Source organism: Delphinapterus leucas, chromosome 1, assembly GCF_059928025.1.
Source record: "Delphinapterus leucas isolate spDelLeu-1000000601 "Yukka" chromosome 1, BTC_Dleu_Yukka2, whole genome shotgun sequence".
Lineage (NCBI taxonomy): Eukaryota > Metazoa > Chordata > Mammalia > Artiodactyla > Monodontidae > Delphinapterus > Delphinapterus leucas.
Window position 1 is genome coordinate 91218061 of NC_143129.1, and position 14127 is coordinate 91232187.

The 14127-nt window shown below is 36.8% G+C and overlaps 1 protein-coding gene across 6 annotated transcripts in view; it reads right to left on the reverse strand.

The window, feature by feature from the left end:
• Positions 1 to 14127, reverse strand: part of LRIG2 (leucine rich repeats and immunoglobulin like domains 2) — an 84956-nt gene that overhangs the window by 42147 nt on the left and 28682 nt on the right. For 5 of the 6 annotated variants that reach the window (XM_089917792.1, XM_089917786.1, XM_089917771.1 and 2 more), the window contains exons 2-12: positions 13711 to 13776; positions 12182 to 12256; positions 11885 to 12019; positions 11198 to 11341; positions 10932 to 11075; positions 9947 to 10090; positions 9602 to 9745; positions 6615 to 6695; positions 5827 to 5898; positions 5620 to 5688; positions 509 to 672 (exon numbers count right to left, since the gene is read on the reverse strand). In XM_089917792.1, coding sequence (XP_089773918.1) covers positions 509 to 672; positions 5620 to 5688; positions 5827 to 5898; positions 6615 to 6695; positions 9602 to 9745; positions 9947 to 10090; positions 10932 to 11075; positions 11198 to 11341; positions 11885 to 12019; positions 12182 to 12256; positions 13711 to 13776 — 1238 coding nt within the window. The remainder of the gene's footprint in view (positions 1 to 508; positions 673 to 5619; positions 5689 to 5826; positions 5899 to 6614; positions 6696 to 9601; positions 9746 to 9946; positions 10091 to 10931; positions 11076 to 11197; positions 11342 to 11884; positions 12020 to 12181; positions 12257 to 13710; positions 13777 to 14127) is intronic. The other variant, XM_089917768.1, reaches the window with a different exon arrangement.

The following is a 14127-nucleotide window of genomic DNA, read 5'->3' on the forward strand; positions in this document are numbered from 1 at the left end:
TTACCACAAAGTTTTACCACAAAAAAAAAAGAAACCAAATGAAACTGGTACATTCATACATTGCTGGAGACAACATAAACTAGTGCTACCTGTTTGAAAACACCTGGTAGCACTTTTCAAGATCTACTGAATATAAAATCATGCTTTTGAATGAATTCATGAAAAAAAACTCACACTTTTTGATTCAGGAATCTTACTACTAGATATTTATTCTAAGGCTAATAATCTCCCTAAAAGGTAAAGGCCTACATTCATAAAGATGCTATAATACAGACAATATTTTAAATGATCATTTAAGAACACACTGAGGAAAAAAACTGCTTATGATGTATTAAGTCGAAGAACACAAAATTTAAGCTACAATTACAATATAAAAATGTTAGAGAAGAATCTAAAGAAATGGAAATAGATATGCTAGTAGGAAAGCATTCTATTTAAAATTTTTTTTAATTCCGTTGTTAAGATAGTAAGTGCATAATATACAAAATATTAAAACAAAAATACAAACCACAGACAAAATCTTTCAGATCCACATTCAGGATGCTTTGCCCTGCTAGCCATTCAGGGTGTGCACAGCTTACATTCACAGAATGTTGAAAGTTATTATCAACCAGCCACTGAAGCAACCACTTCAAATGGCAGTCACAGAGCAAACTGCTTGTGTTCAGAATTCTGCAGAAACAAAAGGAAAAGAAGTGCCCTTTACTTTTCATTCCAAGTTTCTCCAGCATTAAAAGCTTACTACACAGGACGTCCCTGGTGGTGCAGTGGTTAAGAATCTGCCAGACAATGCAGGGGACACGGTTCGAGCCCTGGTCCGGGAAGATCCCACATGCCACAGAGCAACTAAGCCCATGTGCCACAACTACTGAAGCCCACGCACCTAGAGCCTGTGCTCCGCAACAAGAGAAGCCACTGCAATGAGAAGCCAGCGCACCGCAACGAAGAGTAGGCCCCGCTCCCTGCAACTAGAGAAAGCCCACGCGCAGCAACGAAGACCCAACACAGCCAAAAATAAATAAATTAAGAGGAAAAAGAAAGATTACTACACACCTAAGCATTTTTCTTGCCAAAAAAATGTTTAACCTGGATCTAACCATGAAAAAACAAAGTTAGACTGTCAGCCTTGTTTCCTCAAATATGACAGTGTCATGAAAGACACTAATAAAAGGGGTAGGGGGAATAAGGGTAAGGGATTTATTTTAGATTAAAGGAGACTAAAGAGTCATTACAACCAAATGTAAAGCGTGATCCTTCATTAAGAAAATATATATACACAAAGAACATTTTTGGACATTAGGGAAATCTCAGTATGGACTGCATATTAGATAATATTATTTTATCAATGTTAATTTCATTGGGTGTGATAATAGTGCTGTGGTTATATAAGAAAATAACCCTGCATAGGAAATACATGCTGAGATATTTTAGGAGTGAAGTGTCATGATGTCTGTAGCTTACTTTCGACTGGTTAAGCAAAATAATAAGTGTATGTATATACGTATATGAGTGTGTGTGGAAAGAGGGAGAGAGACAGAAGGAGAGAGAAAGGGAAAGAATGAAGGAGGGAGGGAGAGCAACAGGTAACAAATTTAGCAAAGAGTTAAGAATTGATGAATCCAGGTAAATGGCATATGGATGTTCATTGTACTGTCCTTTAAACTTTTGACGTTTAAAATTTTTCCCAGAGAAATTTGGGGAAGAGCTTACTATATATATTGGGACATAGAGACATCTTTGCTGTGGAGAGGATATAATTATTTTCAAATTATTTCATCAAGACTAAAAACATTTCAGCCCTGTGGCAATGTGTACTGCAACCTAAACTAAGAACCACTGAAAAATGGTTTGTGGTTATAATAGGCCTATAAAATATACGTGAAAAGTCAGTGTTTTATTTTAATGACCCTTAAATGTCTCATCCACTTGGAAGTAGGGAAAGCAAGTGATTTTGACAACATTATAACCTGCTTTGCGTGCATCACCAAAATCCTCAAGTAATTTTAAAGTTTGGTATAAAAATACCTAAGATCTGATTCCAAAGAAGTTTCAGTCTTTAAGGGTACCCCAAAAGCCATACTTTATCAAGGGCAATTTTAATTAAGCAGGCCAAAAGTTACCTTTTGCATTTCAAATTCTTATGTTATACGCATTCATTCACCGAGAAATATTTGAGTCTACTATATGCCAGGCACTGTTCTAGGCTGTCGCACTACAGCTCTCACAAAGCTTATGTATTTAGAGCCAAGCAATAAACAAACAAATGCAAAGTATAGTGTCAGAAAGTTAAGTCCTGTGAAGAAAAACAAAGCTGGGCAGAGACATAGAGACAGCAGCTACCAGTATAGATAAAGCAGTCAGGGAAAGATTCTTTGAAGAGATGGCATTTGGGCAAAGACCTGAAAGAATCGAGAGAGCAAATCACATGAAGATCTGAGGTAAGAGTGTCACAGACGGAGGAAACTATGCACAAAGACCTTGAGGCAGATACTTAGTGTGCTTAGTGTGAAAAGCAAGGAGGCCACTGAAGCCAGAGCACAGAAAGTGAGGGGACAGTGACGGGAATGAGGTCAGAGAGATGGGCAAGAAGGACCAGGCCATGCAAGTGCTTTATAAACTAAGGAAAGAACCTGAGTTGTTTTTTTCCTATGTGTGCTGGGAAGACACCGGAAGGTTAAGAACAGAGGAATGATATGGTCTAACTTATGCTTTCTTAGATATAAGTTACCTCATGGACTTACATCCTAATTCCACTACTTACCTTAGGCAAGATACTGAATGCCTCCAAAATCTCAGTTTCTATTCCTGGAAAGTGGGATTAAGAACACCTACCTCAAAATTTTTTTTAAATAAAGCATTTAGCATAGTGTCTGGCCATAGATACCACAAGATTCACATAAGTTCCCTTCACTTCTGTTTCTTTTGCATCTTTCCACCCTTCACATGCTAATGAACTCTGCTGTACCTAATGGAGTATATCCTGCATTCTCTCCGCAAGTATATGGATAGATATATACCAAATATCAACAGTGGTTGTCTTTTTAGTACTGGGGATTTGGGGTCTTTCTCTCCCTCTTGGTTTAACTATCTAATTTTCTACCATGATTACATAATTTTAATGCAGAACAATTTTTAATTCATATTTGACTCTCCCACCTCCCCCCAATATTTATGCAAAGCACTGTGAAGGATACCAAAAAGTATTAAGAGATACTTTAATAAATGTTGATGTGAAATTCTGTATTATAAATATGACTTAAATTTAAAGTAACCAAGAGCAACTAAAACTTCTCAGTAAATAAGCTGCATTAGAGTTCCTGCATTAGCAGCTTGTTCAAACCAACTCAAAAAATCACCAAGTGACTCTCTGAAGAATGAAACTATGATATTTGCTTTCACCTATAAAAATTATATTTTAAACTGATTTCTCTTAACAAGAGTTAAAACTTTCTTGCTGGCCCTCAGATTATCACAACCAAAAAAAGGTAATACTGATATGCAGTAAGTTGTGCCTTTTCAAGTTAAAGTAAGCCTTAGGAGAAATAACTCAAAATATCTCAAGAGACCAAAAAAATAAATAAATAAATAAGCAAGCCACTTTAAAAATCTGGCAGACGACTTCCCTGGTGGCGCAGTGGTTAAGAATCCACCTGCCAATGCAGGGGACACAGGTTCGAGCCCTGGTCCGGGAAGATTCCACATGCCAAGGAGCAACTAAGCCTATGCGCCATGACTACTGAGCCTGCACTCTAGAGCCCGCGAGCCACAACTACTGAGCCCACGTGCCACAACTACTGAAGTCCGCGTGCCTAGAGTCCATGCTCCACAACAAGAGAAGCCACCGCAATGAGAAGACCACGCGCCACAACAGAGTAGCCCCCACTCAACGCAACTAGAGAAAACCTGTGTGCAGCAATGAAGACCCAATGCAGCCAAAAATAAGTAAATAAATTTATTTTTAAAAAAATCTGGCAGAAAATAACAAAAGATGATCTCCATAACATTTTAACTTTTGTTATTATCTTAGTTATTCACCTTTTACTATATGCCAGGCTCTGTGTGGAGTATCTTCTCAAAACCCTCAAAAGCTTTCTAATGCACTTAGAGGGAAAAAAGTCCTAACTCCTCGTGGCCTATTAGGCCCTACATGATCAGGCCTGTTTATGTCTCTGACCTCATCTCCTACCATTCTTTCCCTTGCTCTTGTCTTCCAGCCACATCAGTGTCTCTGCTGTTCTTCAAGCACAAAAAGCAAGCTCCTTCCTCAGGGCCTTTTCACTTGCTCTTCCCTGTGCCTGGAATGCCCTTTGCCCAGTATAAAATGGTTTGCCATTTCATCTCACTAAGGGCCTGGCTCAAAGGCTGTTATCTTCAGAAAAGCCTTCCCTCACTACTTCAAAATAGCAATCCCTGTCACGCTGTACACCTTTGACCCAGCTTTTTCTTCAGAACATTTATTATCTGATGAGATATTATATACCTACTGGTTTACTATTTATCTTCCTAACAGAATTTTGTAATATGCTATGAGGACAGAGACTTTGTCTTGTTCACTACTGCGTTTTTAGCATTTAGAACAGTACCTTACATAGCAGATGACAATAAACATTTCTTCCATAAACAAATTATCTCATTTTATCTTCACATAAGCCTGAGGGTGGTGCTCTTCCCATATTGAGAAGGGAAACTGAGTCCTAGGCTAAACACACAGTTGTAAAGAATGGGGCAAGAATCTAAACCGAGGCAATTTGAACTCACATACTTCCAGCGCATCTCAAACTATATGTGGAGAAGGACCAGTTTTTTAAATTCCCAATCTGTTATAGATCAATACTTATAAAATTCAACAGAAGTGTCACAGTAAGGTCAAATTGTTCTATAAGTTTCTAAAAAGCTTGCTCTGAATTTCTATCCTTCTCTCGTCATGAATCAGCTCTGGTCCACAGACCTCCCTTTGAATAGCCTTCAGGCAAGGCAAGATAAGTTGATATAGCCCGTTGATTCTTACCAGTGGCTCAATATCCGAATCACCAGAGTTTAAAATTAAGAGCAACGCCCAACTAACCACCCCACCCCTGGGAAATCCCCCCTGGGAAATAACAATTTTTTTAAATCATGAATGAAAAAACATTAAAATGATGTGTATTTTTCTATCATAACTATTCAACAGTTTTGGAACATTTTAGTAGTTTGAACAGATTAGAGACATCCTCTGTGACCATTATACTGAAAGTGCTAGATCACCTCCAAAAATTACATAATACCTTAATTGTAACTCATCCCAAGAGAACACATGTCTCCAACAGTCCAAAAAGGACGAGGGGAATAAAAAAGGAACAGTAGGGTAAACATAAAGCATAAGCAGCGTTGCTAAGGTCTCTTTAACTACATGCATCAGCAACACAGGAAAAAAACAGAAGGTCTTGGAGCCACACACTCTGGGCTTTTCAATGTTATTTTTAAATTACATCCAGTCACTAAAATAACTGAATGTTAACACTTTCTTTTTTCCTGCCTGAATTGTGTGCTTTGGGAAACATCTGGGTCACATTCATCACACTTTAAGCACAAGCGTGCATAATGATCTAATTAGTGACAAAAAAGACTTAAGTTACGTACAGTTCTTTCAAGCGAGTCTGGGAAAAAGCATTTTCTTGGATAGACATTATGGCATTGTTGTTCAAATCTCTGAAATGAAGAGAAATGAAACATTACCAGTCACCATTTCTACAATTAAGTTATATAAACACTTTAAATGGTCATGAAAATCTCTGCTAAGAGCAAAGATTATTTATATACTGAGCAAAATGGCTGAAAAATACTTACAGATGCTCAAGGGATTCAAGACCAATGAATGCTTTCTTTGTAATTGACTTAATCTGATTTCCTTGTAAGATTCTGAAATACAAACAGACCTTTCTAATAAAGCTCTCTACTTATCAAAATTAAATTCATTAAAATAAACATTTACCTATAACAAGTGAAAATAAGCCTAACATGCATTCTTAAGAAAGTTGTGAACCTTCATTATTAACCAGTGTGAAGCATAGAATAAATGTGTCTATTAAGATGTCAGCGCTCAGTGAGGTATCTATAAACAACCATCCTGACCACAGATACACCTGTAGTTTTCATATAATAAACTGGATTACATTCCCAGTTTCGCCCTTCTCAGCAAAAGATCATCCGGTCAAAGAAACTCAGAGAAGTGTGAAGTCTGGGAGACATTCTTATGGGAGAAGACCTAAAATCTTGCTTGAGAGAATCCTCTCTTGCTAAATTACCCATAAATCTCACATGATTAAACAGATCATGGTTCAATTCTGGTTTCAGTGCATTTCTTTTACTTAAATCAAAATTTTAGTTCCATAAATAACTTCTCTTTAAGTGACACTAGGAATGTTCTTTCAGAAAGTGCCCCACCACAAAAAAACAAAATGAAAAACAAACCATAAAACAAAAACCTTAATAAACAATGAAGCTTCTTCCTTTAGTGGGTGAACCAGAAGGCTCAGACTTTCTAGCCACAGCAAATAGACACAATCCAATCACATTTACAATTGGTTCTTTAAAATATACCTTCATAGACATACATAAATATCATAAGTACATACAATTTAGTGAGACTTGTGAGTCCAGCAAAGGCTTCACTAGCATCTTCTATGGCCCATGAAATTTCATTGTTTCTTAAGTTTCTACGAAAATGTCAGGGATAGACAGGTTATGTTAGTCAACATGACCATTACACCATCAGGCATCATCCTGACATAGCAATGCTAATTTTAATTTTGATCCTTACAGTAAAGGTTAGGTTATTTATGATAAACACTCAACTCTTCTTTTTAAAGAATACCTGAGATAAGCATGTAAGAACTAATTCTCGTAAGCTAAGAATTAAGCCAATCTTGATAAATAAATTAAGCAACCTGCTAAGAGTATTAATCTTCCTAGCTAATAGCCCGTAATTGTGTTAGCATATTAAAAATTATAGTCAGGGCCCTACAAAGAGGAGGATTTCAAGATGCAGGGGGTATGGCTTACAAATCTTATTTCAGACTAATGGGATTTTGGGGTGATCCAAGCCTTCCCCTGAGCCCTTAAATCTAAAATGGCTGACAAAAAGTAATGTCAATACAGAGCTTCACAGCTCAACAGCAATTAAACATGCCCCCTGGAAAGTAAGAATGATATACCCATGTGCTGGAGTGATCACTCTGTTTTCTTTAAAAGGAAAAGTATGGATCTTTTAAAATCCACTGTTCCATTCTCAGACGAAATGCAATTGCACCACACCATGTCATCATGGAAGAAATACCAGTTAAAGATATTTAATCACTTTTGCTTCCTTAAGTCATCTCATAATAAAGCACAAAGTTTTTTGCTTTATGAGACATATGTAGGGCTTCCCTGGTGGCGCAGTGGTTGAGAGTCCGCCTGCCGATGTAGGGAACATGGGTTCGTGCCCCGGTCTGGGAAGATCCCACATGCTGCGGAGCGGCTAGGCCCGTGAGCCATGGCCGCTGAGTCTGCGTCCGGAGCCTGTGCTCCGCAACGGGAGAGGCCACAACAGTGAGAGGCCCGCGTACCGCAAAAAAAAAAAAAGACATGTGTAAAGTTATGTGAATAACAGTAAGGAGATAGGAGATCACTCTTCCCATTTAGCTATGTCTTTACCTGAAGTGAAAGCTAAGAAAGATCATTTTATTTTACTAAAGAATAAACACTGAAACAACTGATGGCTCAACTCTGCAGGACTTTTCCCTCTCCTCCACAGAACAGCATAAATAGAACTCACTCACCAAAGGGAGTAAGAAGTATATCTACTCTGGCAAGAGCATTGATCTAAAGCCGGAATATCTCAGATCTGTTCCTAATTCTGCCTTAACTATTTTTGTAGCATTAGATAATCATTTATGTCTGCAATTACTTTCCTAAACTTTAATGCTAAAAGTAATAATCAGTGGTGTACTAAAAGAACCTGTCTGCCATCCCATGCACTGCCAAAAGACTACAGCTGCATCTAATATAAATTCCTGAGTTTGCACTGATCTAATTTAACCTCTGATAAGGTAGAAAAGAGAAAAACTTTAAAAAAAGGAAATCACTTTTACTTTTTCAAGGCCAAATCTAAAGGAGGACTACTTCATTAAGTTAAAAAAAAAAGAAAAAACATCAAACACACACAGGTGCACGCACAGACACCTTCACAAAATTATCATGCTTTCTTTGTCACTTATGGTTAGGTCCCAAAGTTGGGAACCTGCCTCTTTTCTGAGACCATTTATCAACTAAACCTGATGACCAAAAAGTTCCCTATTCAGGAACCTTGAGAATCTACAAATTCTACTAATTACTCTTTTTCTCTTATTCTGCTCTATGCTTGAGATTACTATATTTCATTAAAATACCTCTTCATTCAATTATATTCCATGATCAGGGTAAAACATTCAACTTACAGAACAACAGAAGCTTAGAGTTGAAACTGCCTTTTGCAACCATCTAATCCTATATCCATCCTTCACTGGACATAAAAAAAAAAACAAAAAACAACAGGAAAGGCTAAGTAATTTTGTTCATCTGACAGTAAAATGAAAAGCACATGAGGGACTTCCCTGCTGGCGCAGTGATTAAGCATCTGCCTGCCAATGCAGGGGACACGGGTTCGAGCCCTGGTCCGGGAAGATCCCACATGCTGTGGAGCAACTAAGCCCATGCGCCACGACTACTGAGCCTGCGCTCTAGAGCAAGCGCACGGCAACTACTGAGCCCACGTGCCACAACTACTGAAGCCCACACGCCTAGAGCCCATGCTCCGCAACAAGAGAAGTCACCACAATGAGGAGCCCGTGCACCACAACAAAGAGTAGCTCCCACTCACAGCAGCTAAAGAAAGCCTGCATGCAGCAACAAAGACCCAACACAGCCAAAAATACATAAATAATAAATAAATTTATTTTTTTTTAAAAAAGCACATGAGCTTTAGCATAAAAAAGACCTGGGAAAAGACCTGGGTTCTAATCCTGGCCCAAACATTTACACGGTATATGACTTTAAACAAATCATTTAATCTCTCTGAACCTCAGTCCCCCAATACGGAAAAGAGCAATAATATCCCAGTACTCTGAATGCACCTGGCACATATCAGATCGTTAATAAATGTTAGTTTTTTCTGTCCAAAGTCAAGAAGCGAACTGGTAACAGTAAAGAGGTCTCCTGCCAGAGCTGTTCCCACTATATGTCCTGCATCCTTTCGAATGAGAAGTGGTAGATCTGGTACACTACTGGTAGTTCAAGGTCAGAGGAGTAAGAAAATGTGCATTCCTGACACTAGCAACTGTTTTATTCCACAGTAACTGGCACAATAAGAGATGCTTTGTTGTTTAGTTAACTCAGAATTAAAGTACAAACTGAAATGGCTAGAGATACATAAAATTTATATATAGGGATAGAGATAAGCAAGACTGTCTTGCCCCAAGGCATAGGAGAGAAGAACTGCAAAATATTAACATACATAATATGTACACTGATTAGCTGTTTTGCTTTAGTGCTTTAAAAAAATTAGTAAAAAAAAAAAAGCCCCAAAAAGGAGAGATATACTTACAGTGTCTGAAGATTGGAAAGAAACCTAAATACACCATCAGCAATGTGAGTGACTCTGTTGTCCCCTAAGTTCAATCTCTCCAGTAAGCTCAGACCCACAAAGGCAGATTCATCCAGGCGGGTCAACTGGTTATAGGACAAATCACTAAAAACAGGAAACATGGAAGGTAAAAAATTCACTCTCTTCTAGTTCAACTTTCATATTCTTATTCTACTTACATGATAAATTTAGGGCTTTCAAACTTCTAATAAAGAGGGATATTAGATCTCATTACTGGCCATGGGAATGACTTATTCAACCTGCTCTAGTCTCACAGCTTCCAATGAAATGCCATCTCACACTTACAGTTCAGACAGTCTTTGGCAGAACTCCCATGCATCAGGGCTGATTCTTTCAACAGCATTCTGGCTCACATAGAGCTGTTGTAACATTCGCAAGCCATACAACCACCCCTTGTTCACTTCTGTAAGGTTATTATGCTCCAGTTCTCTGCAGAATTAAAGAAAGGAGGAAATATGTTGCAAAACAAGGCATGCAGGACTTCACTGGTGGCACAGTGGTTAAGAATCCGCCTGCCAATGCAGGGGACACGGGTTCGAGCCCTGGTCCAGGAAGATCCCACATGCCGCAGAGCAACTACGCCCGTGCACAACTACTGAGCCTGTGCTCTAGAGCCTGTGAGCCACAGCTACTGAAGACCACATGCCTAGAGCCCGTGCTCCGCAACAAGAGAAGCCACCGCAATGAGAAGCCTGCACACCACAACGAAGAGTGGCCCCCACTCACCACAACTAGAGAAAGCCCGCGTGCAGCAACAAAGACCTAACGCAGCCAAAAATAAACAAAATTAAATCTTTAAGAAAAAAAAAAACAACAAGGCATGCAATGAGAAGATTCCAAAAATCTTCATTAAGTCTTGCACAGAGAGGCATATACCTTTGCTCAACCCAAGTGAGCAGACAAATTCTATTCATAAATATGTACATGTTTCTTAAGATTTAGTGCAAGAAGCCTGTAAGACTCTCTAAAATATCATATCTATAAAATCAACTCACCAAGAGATATAGTATACCTGTTCTGGATAAATCCTAATAATTTTCATCAGTCAAACATTAAGGGAATATAAACTTTTCAGATGAAATGTTTGGAAGAATGATGACAAAAATACCAGTTAGATAACAAAGCTTAAATCTTAATTTATTTCACATAAGAGAAGGAAGGAAGAGCTAAAGTACTTTGTTATAATTAAAGCTACTATCCTAGCTGTTCGGCACTGAAAAGGCCCAGGCTCCCTTCCTAACAATCTCCTATTCTAGTTCATAGTACTTACAATTCTTCCATGTTATCCAAGCCAAAAAAAGCTCCATCCTTGAGTTTGCTAATTCCATTCCGCTGCATTTTCAAAGATCTTAAGGAGTCTAGACCTTGGAATGTGAGACCTTCCACAACTTTAATCCTGTTTCTTTTAAGTTCCCTTTAACAGAAATAGTTTTACAGTCAAAAAATTGGTTTGTTGATTTGCCCTAATAATAATAAAAAGAAACAGACATATAAGAAAAAGCAATCTTCTTATAATCCATCTATTTAGTTACTCACAAGAATTGGAGGTGAGGTAGCTTGAAGATCTTGGGTGGAATCATGCTAATTCTATTCCTGTTTAACTTTACCACTAATAAGGAACTTGACAAATTATCGAAGCAACCAGCCTCCAAGATGGTTATCCTATTATTGCTCAAATTCCTAAAATGAACAAGATAACAACAAAAAAATTCAGTGAAACTAAACATTCTACCACTGTAAAGCTGCCTCAAGTCTATGACTGAGCCCCAGCTCTACCACTTAGCAACCGTATGCAACTTTACAAATCATTTAACTGCTTTGTGTCTTCAAGCACAAAATAAGGATAATACTTACTTCATTTGGGTTGAAACAGTATGTGTGAATGTGCTTTGTAAACTGTAAAACACTAGCACTCACGCTAATTATCACCACCATTACACAGGTTAAGCACTGTTTAACAAACTACTCCCATTTACCTTTTACATGACTGTTAGTAAAACATAATCCAGAATTAAATCTCAAAAATTACCCTGGATACTTAATATTTTCTGAAAATAGTGTACTCTTTAAGGGCAGAAAAAAAAACAAAAAAATCTAACCTAGGTTTGTTTCACATAAGCATATCAAAATCACAATAAATAAGACATATCTGAGAAGATAAATATCAATGAATAATAAACATGCACTTCAAATTAAATCTAGTTTAAACTCTATTTTACTTACAGGTATTTAAGCTGCATTCGAGGAAATGAAGATGTCTTGACTTCTGATATTATATTTGAGCTGAGATCTAAACTCTCGAGAGCAGGGTAAAACTGGAATGCTTCTGCATTTATTTCTGGGATTATATTATGGACTCTATAAAACAAAGATTATATTGAAGCTATTGCCAGTGATCCACCCTAAACCACAAAAATGTTAAATAATTAGGATCAACAACAAGGGTACCTAAAACAAAAACAAAAAAAACTGTGTACTATGCATAATTTAAGTAAAAGACCTGAAATTTTATTTACTTACAATGAGAGAAGAGTAATATTAGTGGTTGGTTCTCCAAAATATGGGATTTCAGTTAGCTCATTATAATTCATTTTCCTGAGTAGGGGGAAAAATAGATATAAAAATTTAGTGAGGGAAATGCTACCTCGAGTTCTAGTTTCTGGCTAGTACATATTCTTTAGGATAAATGCCAAATTTGAAAAAAGCCTATGACCCAGAATGAGTTAGACTAAATATTTTCTACTGAGAAATTAGAGATTTTAATAAAAAAATGTTTTCATGGTATAGATCTATGATTTGATACCAATATTAGAAAGGTTAGGAAATATTTTGCACATTAAATATTTTTAATCCCAGCAAGGTTATTTGAATAGTTACTATTATGACTGCTAATTTAAGTCCTTCTTAAACAAAGAAAGAATAATTCATATCTCTCTATATATATTTATTTATAATAAATAAATTTATATGTAAGTTAATTAAATAAATTTTTAAAATACACACGCACACACACATATTTTTTTGTTACTCAAAGTTAGGGAAAGTTGCTTGAGACCACAGACCTAAAAGATTATCTCAATTGTTTTGGTAGCAAATCTAATGCAATCACATTTCACCAACCTGTTTTTCAATCACTGAACAACCTCAACAATCTAGAATACAGAAAAGAAGCCAGAAGTAAAAGGCCTCCAAGTAATCAACTGAAGTTACAAAGTCCATGTAATAAATAATAAGGCCATGCACTTCCCACTAAGCATTTTCCTTTCCTCAGGACCTACGCTTTCAGCTAATAAGCTTGTCAATTGTTCATTCAGTCCACAGCAGATTAGGGGCAGCCAATTTGAGGCAGGGAAGGAGAGAATGCAGAACAAATGAGAGCACAAAGTACCCCTTGTCAGAAAGAAATTCAAAAGAAAAATTCATCTGAGGATTCTGAGGGTGTTTAGTATAGAGGTAAACAGGCCTCAACAGTTGTGCCTCTGGGAATACCACAATGCAATAACTGATATTAATAATATTTTAGAAACTTCTCTCCAGAAACTACATAATAATACATCTCAGTACTAAAGGAAAAACTTCAATGAAGAGGAAAACTGAATTATATTAACTACCATATTCCAGGTGATACCAAAAATATTGTATTTCATATAAACCTACTTCAGACATGATGCTTCCACCTTAGACAAGTCAAAACATTAAAAAAAAAAAAATTTACACAATACAGAGTTTCACTGGCTGAAACTCTGGCAAAAAACAAAATAAAATATATTCACTCTGAAGAGGGGAAATCTTACTTTAGGCCCCAAGGAAGTAGAACAGTATTTCTACGCAGTTTACAAGTTGAAATCACCAATGCAATGGCATAATACCCAGAGAGTTTGTGATACTAACAAAGCCAAAGACAAGTTTAGGCTTTTAAACATGTTTTAATCTAAAGTTTTCTTTCCTTCAATTTTTTAACATTTTTGCATTAAACATCCTGAAATTCATAATTCATCAAATCACCTCAAAGAATTTAATGTAAGTTTAAATAAATAAAAATAACTTACACTTCTTGTAATGTTTGAGATTCCAAGCTTATGTTCCAGTTAGACAACCGATTATGACTCAAATCCCTAAATGGAGGATAAGAGATCATTCTTAGTTTAGCCCTGGAAAGCACACTTAAAGAAAAAAAAAAAAAAAGAAAAAAAGGAATCTAAATGCCCTATCAAATGTGAATTTAACTAGTACAGATAAAAAGAAATGTTTATAACGGATGAATAAAAATTTATGTAGATTTCAAAATAGCTCTTTTACTTTCTCCTTTTTATAAGGGTTTTTTGTTTTTGTTTTTACTAACTAGGAAATACATTCACATGGTTCAATAATCAAAAAGTATAAAAGGATATACAGTAAAAAGTCTCCCACCCTTGTCTCCAGCCATCCAATTTCCCTCCCCAACAGCAACAAGTGAAAATATACCA